At 38.9% G+C, this 16,284-nt stretch overlaps 1 protein-coding gene across 1 annotated transcript; it reads left to right on the plus strand.

Moving 5' to 3' along the window:
* The first annotated feature begins 72 nt into the window (after nucleotides 1-72).
* Nucleotides 73-16,233, plus strand: LMLN (leishmanolysin like peptidase). Its single transcript, XM_051787871.1, has 17 exons — nucleotides 73-270; nucleotides 599-696; nucleotides 797-827; nucleotides 1,346-1,428; nucleotides 1,885-2,002; nucleotides 2,726-2,904; nucleotides 3,564-3,669; nucleotides 3,942-4,036; nucleotides 4,887-5,004; nucleotides 5,937-6,044; nucleotides 6,775-6,851; nucleotides 7,884-7,994; nucleotides 8,687-8,819; nucleotides 9,394-9,553; nucleotides 10,313-10,443; nucleotides 11,159-11,369; nucleotides 11,970-16,233. Exons 1-17 carry the CDS (start codon nucleotides 109-111, stop codon nucleotides 12,062-12,064), a joined length of 2,016 nt encoding a protein of 671 aa, XP_051643831.1. The 5' UTR covers nucleotides 73-108; the 3' UTR covers nucleotides 12,065-16,233.
* Nucleotides 16,234-16,284: the final 51 nt, after the last annotated feature.

Genomic DNA, 16,284 nt, shown 5'->3' on the forward strand with positions numbered 1-16,284 from the left:
CGCCCAATCAGCAGCGCCCGCCGCTGCCGCCCCGCCCCCCCCGCCCATTGGCGGGGGCCGCTCCCCCGGCGCTGCCTCCATGGCGACGCGGCGGACGGGCACTCCAAGATGGCCGCCGAGCCGGGCGGCGGGCGCGCCATCGCCGCCCGCCGCTCCCGCCCGGGGCTCGCCGCCTTCACCGCCGGGCTCCTGCTGCTACTGCTCCTGCTGCTGCTTCCTTCTCCCTCCGGTTCTTCCTCTTGTGACCACCATGTGCCCAACCGTGACCAGGTGCGGCCGCCGCGGGGCTCCTCAGGCGGCGGTGGGGGGTGCTGGGCAGCAGATGGTCCCTCGCTCCCCGGTCGCGCTGTTTGGGTCCGTCCGTCCTCGGCTTCCCCGGGGCGGGCTGTGCTGGGTCTGGCCCCGCGGCCCCGGGTGTGGTCGGTGACGGCGGCGGGCGGGCGCGGGGCGGTTCCTCCCCGGTGAGGGAAGGGTCGGGAAGGGGCTGGAAGGGACTGATGGAGCGGTGCTGCCGCGGTGAGAAGGAGCACAGGGCTCGGGGTGCTGTGTCTGCCCCTCTGAGCTGCCTCATCCAGCGGCCCGTACCTCTCCTTGCCAGGTTGTCTTTCAAGTTCCTCTCAAGGAAAATCATGTCTCGAAGCGAAACGTGGATCAACAGCTAAGAATTAAGATTGTATATGACACTAGTGTTGAGAAGTGAGTATAATGTTGTGGCAGCTTTCTTTTTTTTTTGTCTCCGTGGCTGAGAATGGAGACTTTACAACTAAAGCTTGATTGTTTTGTTTTTTAAATGTAGCTTGCTGACTGAGAAAAGACATCTTATAAAGGTATGTTATATTTGCTTCCCGTTTTTGTGCCTACATATTTTATTATATGCATAAAATTAAGTTTAAGGTCAATTTAATTAGAAGCTTTGAATACCAGCAATTTAATATCCTCTAGTCGAGAAAACCAAGGCTCTGTGTATAGATTATGCCTCTATTCGAAATAATTCCAGTGTTCTGCAGACTGTAGTTTGACAGATGTTTGCTGTATCCCAGGGTGCAAAGGTATCAGTGAGAAATGTGCATGTAGTTTTTAAAAGCCTCTTTGAAGCTGTACATTGAAATTAATACTGGCTCCCTTTCCATTTTGTCATTCCAATAACAAAATATGAGAATACTGAAACAAAATATTTCTTCAATATGTTGATAGTAATTGAACTTCTTGGGGAGTCTGGGTTTCCCCTATTCTGCTGTACCACAACATCTGGCAAATTTCATGTAAGTCGATAGTTAGTGCCTTTCAGGTGAGTTGTGTCTGCACTGCTAGTGGGTGACTTTGATTTTTTTTTTGTCCTGTTCAGAACAAACTCTTCCCCCAAGCTATATCTTATTTGGAGAAGACGTTTCAAGTGCGCAAATCCACAAGTACTATATTACTAAGCAGGTAGGTGAAAGTTTGTTGAAAATCACTTGCTATATTTGATATTTAACATTGTGTTGTATAGCTTTTAAAAGTAGAATAGAATAAGAGTGTAGGAAATGCCCTCCTGAATCAGACCACCTGATCCAGGGAGTAGCAGATGCTCTTTTAGGGTGTATACACAAATCTGCCAACCTTTCATTATTGACACCTGCATTTTGTTATGTCGGAAATGTTGAAGGCTATACATGCTGCCAGTTCCCTTTTATATTTACCTCATTTATGAACCTGTTCCTAATCTGTCTTTGAACCTGTGGATGCACCATTAACAGCTGGAAGCATTATGTCCTTCCTAGCAGTGTAACTAACAATTTTCACTGTCAAAGTTTTATTAAAATACCAGTATAATACTTTCAGACTATTCTAGACTTTTGTTCTAATAATAAAACAGTGCTGACTGTCTTTCATGTTTCATTGAAGGCAATGTGTGACAAACCAATATTTAAGGAGGAAAGCTGACCCTCACAGATATTGCCAAAAAGCCTGCGCAGACCATACGAGATGTGGGCCGGTTATAGTTCCTGAGGAACACCTCCAGGTAAGCTCAGCTGTCCAATCTTTGAAATAATCTTTGAAAGATTATTGTTTGTGGAAATTAATGAAAAAGTAAATATTGCTAACTGTGCATAAGTGACCTCTTTGTGGGAGGTCATTAATTCTGAAGGACAGAACAGAACACCTCAAGTTAATGGGAGTTCTGTAGTTTATGTTGTTGAGCCAAAAGTCAAATAAAACTGGACTAGTTACTGTTTTCTAAGCCTGCATTGTAATGACGTGCACAGAGAGGATGAGATTTGAAGCTTATTAAACTGCTGCTAGTCAGCTTGTTATTCACCTTGATCAACGAGTTGGATTTTCACAGAGTTAATAGTAAGTGTTGATTTTTTTTTTTTTTTTTAAGTCCTTGTTTGAAGAGGTTATCTACTGACCCGACAGCATGGTGCAGGAAATGCTTCTGACATGTTTGTTTGCATGAATTTTTGATTCAGCTACGGATGTGATCAGTAGATTTCTTTCTCTCCTACTTTTAACTTTTTTTTTTTTAAAGCTGCCATCTTCATGGTGTCTGATAAATCAAAAAAGCCAGTCATTTGAAAGCTATTCCTTGGCTCTGGTTTTGTTTACTCTCTTCATAGGGCGTTTTCTTACCTTCTGCTGTTTTACAATGGGATTTATTCTCAGCTTCAAGCTAATTAAATTGTCATACGAAATTTTGATCATAGATAAAGTGTATTAATTGTCCCATTTGAACATTGCAAAGCAATGCAGGGTGTACAACGAGAGTGACTGGCACCGCAGGCCCACTGGCTTGCCTGACCAGGAAGGGGTTCGAGATGCTGACTTTGTGCTCTACGTTAGTGCTCTCACTACTGAAAGGTGTGGCCATGAAAATATCATTGCATATGCAGCCTACTGCCAGCTGGAAGCTGAAATGGACAGGCAAGTATTCCCTCTGTTGCAAACTCTTTTTTCAATTAAGCTTTCAAGTTTTTTCATTGTTCAGTTGTGGAATTTAATTGTTTGCTTGTGTTGTATAACAAGGTAGGAGTCATTGAAATAGACAAGTGCTGTATTTATGTAAAAACACAAAGCCATCAAATAGTGCTTAACTTGCAAAGTCTAGTCACATGAGTTAAAGCTAATCCTCCGCTGTTAATGCCTAAACTTTATCTCAAGATCGTCTTTCTGGTGGAGTGCTTCATGTGTTCACAGAGTCATGTGTTCACAGACTTAAAGGAGAATGCAAGTGGCTCTGCTTACATGACTCTTGTTTCCAGCTCAGTTGTAGTTGCTGTGACAGGCTTTGTACCTCTGTAGGGTCTTATCTAAATTCAGATCTCTTAGGCTGTTGTCACTAACACCTGTGCAGAACACTGAGTGTAGAGATTGGTTGATCCCACCTCTCCCCATCCCAACAGTAAACTAGTCACTGAATCCTTAACAGATAAAACATTTATAAATTATTGGGTAAGTTTTTTGGAAGGACTTATTTTTACATTAGTCTGTATTTTCTTTAATCTTCTACTGCTTCAAGTGAATGTGATTTGAATTTGCTAGTATTTTACTGAAACCCATTTAACTTTAAAACTGTCTTCCAGGCCAATAGCAGGATATGCCAACTTGTGTCCAAATATGATTTCAACGCAAGCTCAGGAATTCATTGGCATGTTGTCTACAGTGAAACATGAGATCATCCATGCACTGGTGAGAGTTGATGTTATAAAATGTGTTTCCCTGAAATTGGTGCCTGCTTGCTCACATGCTTCCAGCTTGTTGTAAGAGGAGGATGTTTGATGGAGGAAAGCTCTTGCTTTGCCTCCTTGAATTTATGTGTCATTTGCCTTGGAGCACATTACTTGCAGTGTATGTGCTACTTGCAGTGTATCTGTGCTGCGGTGGGAACTCTTTCATGGCGTTTGAATTTGGATGTAAATGTCTTACCAAAGGTTTCCATGTGCTTGTTTTTTAACCTGAAGGGGTTCTCTGCTGGACTGTTTGCATTTTATCGTGATGATGATGGAAAACCTTTGACACCAAGATATGCAGATGGACTCCCTCCTTTTAATGAAAGGTATTACATGTTTTTTGGACCTCTTGGTACTCCCATGAAGGATATTTTCCTGTTGCCTTTTTAGGATGTGTTCTTGCCTGTTGAAAATCCAACTCCATTCCATTATTAGAACACTTTGCCTGTATTATGTTCAAACACTGGTATGTGGTGGTTTTTTAGTCTTTCTTTACACTGCTATTGAGCACTTGTATTATCCACATGTATTACAAATTAAGACAGGATTTCATTTATCAGGAGACTTGAACTTAAGCATTACAATGACCTGTGCCTAAATTTTGATGCTGATGAACACCTGTCTAAATGGAGAATTGTGTTTTCTGTAGGCTGCCTAATGTCAGTGCAGTTTGTTTTTAAGATATGTATCATTCAAGGTTTATAGTTATGCGGAACTGGCAATGTGTGTAGTCTGCTGTGTGAGTTTTCTGACTTGTTATAGAATGAGCAATTTGCTTTTTTTTTTCCTTTGTTTAGTTGATGTGGTAGAAATGTTCTTCTAGAGATTTTTTTGGAGGTGGAAGAGTAGAGAGCCTTCTTTGTTCACCTTTTTATAATAGCCCTTCTGAGATTTTGAATTTCATTTCTTACCCTCTTGGTAACAGTCGAAAATATATCTTGAGTTTAGAGACATATTTTTAAAAATCTTATTTTGCCTTGTTAAATCAGAGTTGTGTGTGTAATGAACACATATCTTAAAAAGGAGAAATGTTGCATAATAAAATTTTTAATTTAGAAAGCTTGAAGGAAGCACAGAGATTATATTATCCGTGATTCTGTTTCTTACGGCGAAAAATCTTTTCACAGTAGCAAGTCTTTGTGGGAAAGGTTTGTAACCAAAGCATTCTCCTTGCAGCCTAGGTTTGTATCAGTGGAGCAGTAAAGTCGTGCACAGAGCAGTGAGGTTATGGGACGTACGTGGTGGCAAAATGCTGCGCCATGCTGTTCACCTTCTGGTAACGCCTCGTGTAATCGTAAGTGTGGAGTAACTTCTAAACTTCGTGTGCCAAGGTTCCCATCGTGTTCTCAAGTCATAAAATATTCCTTACTCTTTAAGAAGTAATAACCTACTGTTGAATACCCTTTCCCTGAAAGCATGGCCCAAAGCCTACTCTGTTAAGACTGTGGAATTAGTTGAGAGGGTGGATCCAAAGTGGAAAATGGGTGCCAGACAGTATGAAATAAATAAATTGACTTAATATTGAGAGACAAGGAAGGCACTGGGAAGTAAATTATGACAGGTTAAGCAAAACTGATGTTGAAGAGATTCCTTAATCCTACTCTTTAGATGTTTTCCTGCACACTTAGACACCTAGTATTCCTGTTCCTTTAACAGATAGCATTGTCATTGCTTTTCTCATTTGTAAGATCATTCTATTTTCTACTTTTCTCTTTAAAAGCATTGTTTTAATATTTTCTCTAATTTTATTGATTACAAAATAATATAGTTAACGTTTTGTCATGTTTAAAAAAGAAATTCCTCGAGTTTTCTTGGAAATCTTTCTTGCTTCCCATGCCTCTGACTCTCCCTCTGTGCCATCAAAAGAACATATACTCAAGTGTAATAAATTGGTATTGTAAATAAGTTGTAGTGTTAATCATATTTGGCCACAGATAATCTTTTTGTTTGTTTTAAATCTAACACAGTATATGGAGCAAACTTGGATTAATTACCCCTCGTTTTGCTCATTTATTACCAGGAGATGAGTAGGCAGAGTGTTAGGTTCTCTGTTGGGGTGCTTGGTGGCTTAGTCAGCCTCTGAGTAGAAGTGTTTTACATTGAGAAGAAAATAAAATAGTAGAAAATGAAATGCTGAAATACTTTTAAAAGATAATTATAGAGCAGTAGGACTGCATGTGGGTCTCTATCTCAATATTTTGAGAGTTGTAAATGTTTTCTTTCTAGGAAGAAGCTCGAAAACATTTTAATTGTCCAATTCTAGAGGGAATGGAGCTTGAAAATCAAGGTGGCATGGGTACTGAGCTCAATCACTGGGAGAAGAGATTGTTGGAGGTTAGTGCTGACACTAGGAATGAAAGGGGATGTGGGAATGTCTGTTCCCTCCACCTTGATTTTTAGGTTTAGTGTGGTACCTACTGGAGCCTTGAAAATGCAGGAGTATCAAACCTCACTGAAATACATCACAAACAGTTCTTAATACTTAAATACTTAAATTTATCCAGAAATGGGACATTTATCTCCTAACCTTTTTGCTAAGTCTCAGAGTATGAGTTTGAGATGCTTACTGAAAAACTAAATGTCTCTTACTTCTGTCTGCCATTTACCCTTTTGAGGAGGTTTGCTCCCTTTTTAGTGCAAGGGGGATAGTCCTTTGAATCATTTCAGCTTTGTTGCCCTCTGCTTCATATATCAAATATATGATCATTCTTCATTACCTTGACTTCATCTCTGTTCATGTGCCCTGGCATTGGCTTTTGCCATCTGTCTTCCAGGACCTTGTCTGATCAAGAAAACACTTATTTTCCTCCTGACATTTAAACTAATTTTTATTTATAACTTTGTGCTGTGTTAGGTTTTTGGCAGAGGTACACTTTCCAGCCATTGGTGTATGCAGTGAGGTAACCTAGAAGGGAAATGCTTCAGGACAGACCTTTTATGAAGGAGGATGGGATTTGATTGTCGGTAGTAAAAAGAGACTGGAAATAAAATGCCTTTTCATAGGAAGGATTTTCTTACAGTGATGATTTTCAGTGGCTTACTAATAGTAACTGGTAACTTTCAGAATGAAGCAATGACTGGATCCCATACTCAGAATCGAGTCTTTTCCAGGATCACCTTGGCATTAATGGAAGACACAGGGTAGGAATTAAGAATTGGGGTTGGGGTTTGGTTCATTTGTGTTTGGTTTTCATTGTACTTGATCTTATTTAGAATTGATGCATTTGTACTTACCCATCTGCAGCACAGCAGCTAATCATCATAACTGGCATTACACTAAACAAGGAGTTAGACCCCGTATGTTATTTTTTCTTCATGTATTTCAAAACCCATTCTTAATTTAGCCTTAAAAAGCAGGCATTGCAATGCATAGTACTGTTTGTAGAGTCTGTTTACTTTTTTTCCTGATGTAAGTCTTCTCTAATTGCATACAGTACATATTGATTTTTTTTCCCCCAGCTCTTCTTGCAGATAGAAAGCAGAAATTGCCTAAAATGTCATCTTTCTGTATGCATTGTTCCTTTGCAGATCATGAAATTTTCTTCTAGTTCATTGGGAGCTTGAAAAGCAGTGTAATTGTAGTATATTTTGTTACAGGCAGGGATGCAGTTTCCCTTTTTCTTAATTTGAAGACCTTAAGGCATAGTACGAAGTTCTTTGAGCTGAGTTTTATTAACCAGAACTATATTCTTATTATAAATGAAGCCAGTAATCAAGGATTCTTAGCAGCAAGGCTGTTTATTCGATAATGAATGAGCAAAGCAGCGCTGGGTGCAAAAGGGGGCCTCACCAATACACACACCCTACAGAGTGTTTTGCAGTCTTTTATACATTTGTTCCAGGAAAGTCCCCGCCCAGTTTCGTTTCTTGGCCCATGCAGGCTCTTATCAGTGGCTGAGGGGAAAACTTCAAGTTTTCCTTTTTCTTATCCTTTGGATAACTTCTTTCCTTACGCATGCATATTTACTCGTTGCATATATAAGCAGTATATTTTTAAGTCTTATTTGGCCTTAGTGGTATTTATTTGTTAAAAGCAAATTACATAAGCATATTTACATGAGCATATTTAGCATATTTACATTTGGCAGTTTGAATAACCCTCTATTTCTTGTTCTTTATTAACGTGAATCATTGTGCAATTCCTCACATTCTCGTTTTAAAATCCCTTTACAGGTGGTATAAAGCAAATTACAGCATGGCAGAGAAATTAGATTGGGGACGCGATAAAGGCTGTGACTTTGTAATGAAGAGCTGCAAATTCTGGATTGACCAAAAGAGGCAAAAGTAAGGATACAGTCTTTTAAAAAAAAATTGAGAGGAAACCCTGGTGCTTATTTATATTTGTCCTTCAAATGTAACTCAGTGAAAAGAAGTAGGGGCAGATATAGATGAACAAGGAATGCTGCACTGCATCCCACTCAATACGATAAATACAGAGCCAAACATCTTAGGGTGTAGGATGCATTTACACTATGAGAAGACTGTGCTTCAGAGAGGATGGGTAGGACTTAATCTAAAAGTGTTTGCCTTCTTATTTTGTCCCTTTTAATTGGAAATGCAGCCTGTGTCATTTTGCATTACTAGACTGTACTAAAAGCAACAAAGGGAGGTGATAGGCATCTTCAAAACAAAACCTGCCTTGTTTGTTCCTTTCAATACTCATATATTCCTAAGACACAGCTGCACAGTGGGCCTGTTTTGCTTGTATATTTTTTTTAAAGTTTACAAAGCAGTGTCATTAAAACTAAATAGGTGAGTGCATTGTAATTTTGATCACTGTCTTGATATTCTGAAAGGTCATACCCAGACAAATAACAGTAATTAACCTCCATAGAAGAAGTTGATGCTTCTTTGTGTCATTGAGTGAGTGTAAGGGAGAATGGGAACAAAGAATCTAGACAGACTGTTTATGTAAAGCAGTTAAAGTGATCTAGTGGGATCTTTATTCTTCTTTTTTTCTTTCTTTCTTTTTTGAGGAGGCAATTAATCAGTCCATACTGCGACACTTTGAGGAGTAATCCTTTGCAGTTAACCTGCAGACAGGACCAAAGAGCAGTAGCAGTGTGCAACTTGCAAAAGTTTCCAAAGCAGTTACCTCAGGAATATCAGGTATAATGGATCTTACTTTAACAAATAACTGAAGTGTTTTCATTGTTGAGCTTTGCAGCCAGATGATTATTTTTTTTTTTCTTCTGAACTAGTAGATAAGGGTAGATAATGTGAAAAATGTCTGCCTAGTTTATTCCAAGGAGTCTGAAAAAAAACCCTTGTGATATTAATAAAAGAATAAGGAGGTTTCTTGACCATCTAACCAAATACCAGATGGAAAAGTTGCTGTGTAAAAGAAATCCCTCAGAATGTTTTGTTTGGGGTATTTCTTCCCCTAGTCTGCTGCCCTGTGTCACTGCACACTAAGAAATGTGTTCTGTTTACATCTCAAGGAATGCACTGATTAAAAAGAGGAGAGGCAGGGGCAGGAGTGGGGAGTGATACATACAAATGTATTATTTATATATTCTTAAATACTTCTGGTTTTTCTGGTTCATGGGTATTGTAAGTTGCTGTTAACTGCATTCCTGAGTGTCACAACTAGTTCTTACAGGTGTAGTGATTGGGTCTGTTTAAAAACAGTTGTACACTTGTCTTTGCACAAACTGCTTCACTACTGTATTTTGTTTTGCAGTACTTCGACAATCTTAATGGAGTACCAGCAGAAGAATTGCCTTATTATGGTGGCTCAGTAGAAATTGCTGACTATTGTCCCTTTAGTCAGGAATTCAGCTGGCATTTAAGTGGTGAATTTCAACGCAGTTCAGACTGCAGAATAATTGAAAACCAACCAGGTCAGTACTCAGGTTTTCAGTATGATATTGCAGAGACTGCATTTCTTAATTTGAAATGGACTTGCTGTATATTCAAACTAATTGGATGTGAATTTTTTCACTAGTCAGGTTTTACCCCACCAGCTGTGTAAACACTGTGTTGGAGTTAGAAGCATAGCAGTACAACCTTGTACACCTAGGAGGCAGACTCCCACATCTAATGCAAGAATTGCTGAAGAGCAGAGCAGATAATATAACACAAAGGGTTAGGGTGGGTGGGTTGGTTGTTTTTTGAGTGTCTGAAACATAATTCCACTTTCCACTTTTGTGGGGTTTTTGTTCAAGGCAAGGAGCTTTGCAAATTACCAGAATATGGGTAGTGCATGGATGTTCAGTATTGCAGAACTGCAGAATGCTGGAGGATATTACCTGTCTGTGCAGTTGTATCAAAAACAAACACACCCTCTGCCCTGAAGCCAGAAATCACAACTGGTGCTCCCTGGAGGCAAGCATAACCACATAGTTCTGATGGAAATTGCTTGCTGGTTGGGGTTTTTTTGTGGTTAGTTGACTGGTTTGTTTGGTTTTAAAATCTTGTGTTTCTTCCCACTTTATTTTCAAGATGGTATAATTCCCAAATTGATGATGATTAAGGGTCTGAAATATTCCAAAAGTAAACTTTAAGTTGCATGTGGAGATACTGACCATTATAGGCTTTTAAGTTGATGTGGACTTTGTTTCTCTAGTAAGTTGCAATTCAGTATATTCCTTCTACCTTAGATCCTACCAAAAACTATGGTGCAGAGAAATATGGACCAAACTCTGTATGTCTTATTCAGAAATCTGCATTTGTTATGGAACAGTGCAGGAGGAAACTCAGTTACCCTGACTGGGGTAGTGGATGTTACCAAGTAAGTATGTGTTGGGTTTTTATCTTTTTTTTTTTTTTTTTTTTTTAAGTAACACTTAGGAGAAAAGCCAGGTATAAAATGTCAACTGTGACTTAGAACTTGCACACTGAACATGATCTTCTCTACCTCAAATCTCTAGATCATTTGACATGCTTTGAAAACAATTATCTTCCAACCATAAACCTGTAATTTAGCTAAGTTAAGTGTGTGACCTCTGGGATAGCTTGTGTGTTACTCCCAGTCTTGCTAGGGACATCATCTGTCTTAGCTGAAGAGAAAGTGTCACTGGGGTAAGAAGGAATAATTATATGAAATGTTATGTTGTTGAAGCTTAATGCTAATTAGTCACTCTGATTTTTCAGAGGTGGAAAGCGCTGTGCACATGTCACTTATTTTTCATTATCCTCATTCTCTTCAGGACTATCTCACTAAAGGTGTCACATTCAACAGCTGCACAACTAAAAAGTAGACATGAACAGAAGCCAAATTTTACTCATTCTCAGTTGATGATCTGCATCATTGCACAAAAGGAGTATGGTCAGTGCTTTAAAGCATTCCTGAACCAAATAGTTGCTCTCAGTGCATTAAAATACCTGCAGTTCATCTGTACTCTAATACCAGGTGTTTACTGAATGTCCTATTTACTTATTGAAAGAGCCTCCAAACGCCTGCTATGATAAACTGTAATACCGACTTGACTCTTTTTTATTTTAAGGTTTCTTGTTCTCCACAAGGGCTGCATGTTTGGGTCAAGGACACTGTGTACTTGTGCAGCCGCTCAGGTCAGGTATTAACTGTGAGCATCCAGATGAATGGCTGGATACACGTTGGGAATCTGCTCTGCCCAGCCTGTTCGGACTTCTGTGACTCCTGCCCCCCAGAGCGGGATCCTCCAGCTTCTAACCTAACAAGAACTGCACCCATTGGTAGGTTGCCTTATTTGCTGAAGTGAAACTTTAATGTTCGATATCTGAAAATTTCAAAGATTTGTGTCAGCTCTGACTGTTGGGAACAGGAAAGAAAAACCATGGCTATTCAGAGATCCCAGGTATAGGAGGTAAAGGAAGATAGCAAAGGTGCCCTGCTTTTTGCTGTGTGGTTGTGCAGAATGGTGGCTAACACAGGAGAAATGTGTCTGAAACATAACTCTTTCATGTCATGTCTCCTGGTAATCATCCCAGAAATCTAGCTTTAACCTGGGAATTTACCAGGAAATCCAGTCTGTGTTTTGAAGGCCATATCGTTATTATAATCTTAAAAACTGTCACCTCGTGGAAAGTGAGTTCTCACTTGTGTAACTTCCCATTGACAGTGTTAGTGTTGTAATCCAGCACACGAAAGATCAGAGTCAGTTTTCTTTTTGAGGGAGGTAAAAAGCTTAATTCACTAAATACCAGTTAATGTTTAGTCAAGAAGTTTACTAAAGCTCTTTCATGGTTTGTAGCGTTCTCTTTGTTATTTTATCTTCTCTTTAAATATAAAATTTATAAGCTTTATGGTTTTTTGTTTGTTTGTTTTTATTTTAGACTTGTGCTCCTGCTCGTCCAGCCTGGTGGTAACCCTTTGGCTACTGATGGCCAACTTAATTCCCCTGCTAACAGGATTGTTTCTCTGTGCATAGAGTTAAGCTCGGGGCCAGAAGATGTTCCGAGATGATACACTATTATGTTGCACTCCTTACTGTGGAGCACAGAGTATTTGTCTCTGCAGGAAGCTGTCTTCTGCTGAACCTCATCTCTCCTGGCAAGTATTGGTGCAGACAGTAGTCAGGGAGGTGCTGACAAAAGCAGCCAGAGTTTTGAGAGGAGGAAAATTTACCTTGTCATCTCAATAAGTGCCAGTATTTTCCTGAATTGCAACCTTTGGTTTTTTTGACTCAGTAGCAAGATCCACTATGCCAACTGTGTTAGACTACCTGGCAATTCAGTTAAGATCTGAAACAAGAACTCTTCTGTAATAGAACTGAGGGTTGTTTTGTTTTTTTTGTTATGTCTGTTGTGTGACTGGTAGCAAAGTATCCTCAAACTGGAAATATACCTCAGTGGTTTAGTCGAAAGCCATGTAAAAATAAGTTGTTGTCACTGCTAATAACCCAGGCCTGAACAGGTTGGGAATTTGTTTGTTTTGTCAATTCTTACAATTTATGGGTGAAGGAATAATTTAATGGGATAGACCAGTAGTTAGCAGTTGTCACCACAACTTGATTTTGCAGCTTTGAGGCTTCTCAGAATTCATACTAGGTAAAGCAGCTAATTCTTGGGGTTCATTTGCATATACCTACATGCACAAAATGGAGTTTCAGACTGATAATGAAGACAACTGTCTAGAAATCCCATTCTCATTTAGCATGTGCCAGTTCTACTGTGAAATTTAATACATAAAATATTTGAATATTCTCAGAGTAATTTTCTGGGCAAATATGTTTCAGTACTGATATCCAGACTGTAAAACTGGGATAGAATTTACGATCATTTTTTATTTTGTTGGTTTGTTTCTTAAGTAATGAATAATGGCATTATTGTTTCTTAAATAGTATGAACGTAACTGCAAATGTTCTCACTTTTTGTTGAAGGGCAAACCAGTAGCAATGGCAGCTATAATCTTACAGGACCATGATGATGTCTCTAGACCAAAAACTATATTGAATGTGTAAGGAAAATCTAATCTGTTTTCCTTTTCTTTATTTTCCACCTCCACTTTTTCTTGCACATGTAAATACTATGGATTATTTGAGTATTTGCAATAAGTTGAGAATCAGACGTTTTGAAACACTTGCGGGTACACTTTGCTACAAAACTAATAATGAGAAAATACAGAAGAGGAAGGAAAGGAGTAAATATCAAGCTAAGGAGAGCTGCTCTATAGGACCCTTGTAAGGATGGTTTTATAATGTATAACAAATAGTCCCGTTTAGAGTAAAAGAAACTGTCATATGATTCAATCCACTGTCTGTCCTTTTAGGATAGTTTTCATACTTGGAAGAGTGTTAAACTTGAGGGAATGGACATGCCCAGTGCACTAAAAAAGTGCAAAGATGATGTTACTCTGCTTCTTAAATGTGCTGTGATATTAGAATTGTCAGTGACTGGATCCCTTTCTAAAATGGAAGGTAGGGAGGTGTAGTAAATTTTATTTAGCTATAATTAAACTTTAAATTATTAAAGGACTTCCATCATGATTGTAAGAAATTCTTAGTGCCTACTGGACTTGTTTGTTGTTTTTTTTATTTAAAGAAAGTCTTACGACACTGCTGAGGCAAGTAAGGTGCAACCTAAAACTGTCTGAAGGCATCACAGTTGAGAGTACCTTGCACTGGGTTATGTCCCCTTCTTGACTGCAAGTTAAGTTTGCTTTGAATTATACAAGGCCTAGGCTAGACTTAAACCAGTGTTTCAGAGAAGCAATACAAGTCAGGACTCTAATGCTTTAAATTTGTGCAAGTTCAAATTACGAAACACTAAGATTGGAAAGTGAACACTAATCATATGTCCACAAAACAGTCAGTGTAAATTGATTCCTTGGAAACATAAAGGTTTGAGAATACATCTTAGGTCCCAGAGCTTGATATTGTATTTTTTCTGTTGTGCAATAATACAGTTGAAATGGTATCACTCAACAACAATGCTTTTGATACTTGAAAAAAAAATTACTGATTATTTTTCCTTGCTGTGGAATATTTGCACTGTCTGAACTTTCTGGTTAACTTTATACCTGTTAAACTTTTTAACTGGTGTTAATTTATTGTGCTCAGTATTTGATATGCTGGTCTCCTGTCTGTGTAAATGTGAGATTTGTTATATTTAATTGAATATTTTTATCTTCTACACAGTTGTTTATCTTGAGAGTTTTTCTTCTTTTTATCTCTCTTCCTGAGAATTAACTGAAAGATGGCTTAGAAAGTCGATGCTTACCTACTTCTGGATTGTATGCATTAATTAAAGAAAGGGGCTGTAGTGCTTTGTACTGACAGGGAAAAATCTATGGGAGCTCTTGTGGTCAGGGTCACCAGTACCCGCTGAGTAGCTGCATCAGTGAATCCAGTGAAGTAAAACTGCTACTGCCTTAATAATCTGAGATTTCAGTCGTAATTTCTTTGGTGTGCAGCCCTTCAGCTGGCTGTGAACTGCAGAACCGGACGTGACTTTATGGGGTCGGGTGGGGAAAGTACTCCAGTCAGAAAAATGCAATGTATTGTATCCCATGAGTGGGTTAGCAGCTGTTAGCAGCTGTAGCCTTGTGGGAACTGCCAAGGAATGTGTCAAGTTCAATTTAAAGTGACAACGAACTGGTAATCATCATAAAGAATATTTGAGTAAAGCTGACTACCTCAGTTGTGTTTGTCTTTGCATTCAGCTTCTAGCCTGCTGTGAACTTCCAAATCTTAAGATGAATTAAGTAAAAACGTCTCAGGTTTCTAAGACTAAAGTAAATACAGTAGGAAGCATAAGCCATTTTTGAGTGTAGAACATAGCTAAAAATGTAGCTTTATACCAATCAGTTGTGTAGCCTTAAGTGTAGTTTATGCTGTAAAAATCAGAATTGCTTTTAAATAAATACGAAGTTTGCAGGCAGCTCCGTTAGGTGTCCTGACTGCAGGTGGCCAGTCTATCCTATTGCATCTCTTATCCTGAAAACTTTGAAATGTAGCCCAGTTAAGCCTTTGTGTTCTCACCAGAGTAAATGGGGCACCAGGAGCCCTACAAGTTGTGCTAAGAGATACATGAGGTAGCTCACCTGTGGTAGAAACATTTTCAGTATGTAGTGTCCACAGTTTTAATTTTTAAAAAAACATTCCATGTTTGCTTAGGGAAACAAATTAGTCTTGTGGACTTTTCTGATCCCAGTAGTTCAAAGCATTTCAATTAGAAGTCGAGGGAAGTCATACTTTAGGAACACATTTTTCTAGTGTTTCAATTACAAGAAATAATTATAGCTTTTGGCTGGAGAACGCAGCAGGTAAAACCACACTGAAAAGCAGCAATTCATTCCTCCTGAAATGAGCTGAGGTCTTGGGAGACTGTCATGGCCTTTGGTGTAGGTTAATTACTGAAAGAGAATCATGTCCCCCATTAGTTGACTGTCAGTCCAAAGCAGCTCATTCTTTCTACTGTGCATTAGTAAATTGGGAAGACTTATGTCGCTTAAGAGCAGACATCTCCACAATTCCTCATGAGGGCCAGTTGTTTTTAAATCTTCCTGTACTGGAAATCTTTCTGCTTAATTGTATTCCAATAGAGAGGGAATCGTATGTCCTTTCTTCCCCTCATTTCCAGGGAGTGACTTTCAGCCAGCTGAGCAGCTCAAGGTCTTTTCCCTGTGGGATTGAAGCCCCGGTTTTTGCTTGTCTGGTTGTGTGGGTGCTGCTCATGTGTGTGTATTGCTCTTCAGGATTTGGGGCTATTTGTACACTGAATAATGTGATCTTACACTACCAGACTTTCAAAGTGCAAATGTTGCCTTTCAAATATGAAGCTTACCTTGGAGATAAAACAACTGTTTTGAGAGAACTGGCTGACCTTGAACATGTTTTTCCTATTTTGGTACAGAATGTAAATATAGAACTAAGTATTTTACACTGATTTTGGCTGGATTGAGATATAAGGGCTAATTTGTGTTATTTATGGAGTAAAAAAATTACTTATTTTACTGGTTAAAAAAAGTATGTTATAAAAAAAAAGACAAGACTGTTCATCAATAAAATGTCTGTAGAAAATTGATTCTTTTTGTCCTTTTCTTTGAGAGCTGATGACGATTTAACTGCGAGAGTAAGTGCAGTAAAGGACCACTATTACAACAGTAATTTATTTTGTAAGAATGTTGAAAAATGAACTTACATCAAGT

The sequence above is a fragment of the Manacus candei genome, unplaced genomic scaffold (genome assembly GCF_025592945.1).
Source record: "Manacus candei isolate 608988 ecotype Guabito, Panama unplaced genomic scaffold, ASM2559294v1 h1tg000023l, whole genome shotgun sequence".
In the NCBI taxonomy this organism is placed as follows: Eukaryota; Metazoa; Chordata; class Aves; order Passeriformes; family Pipridae; genus Manacus; species Manacus candei.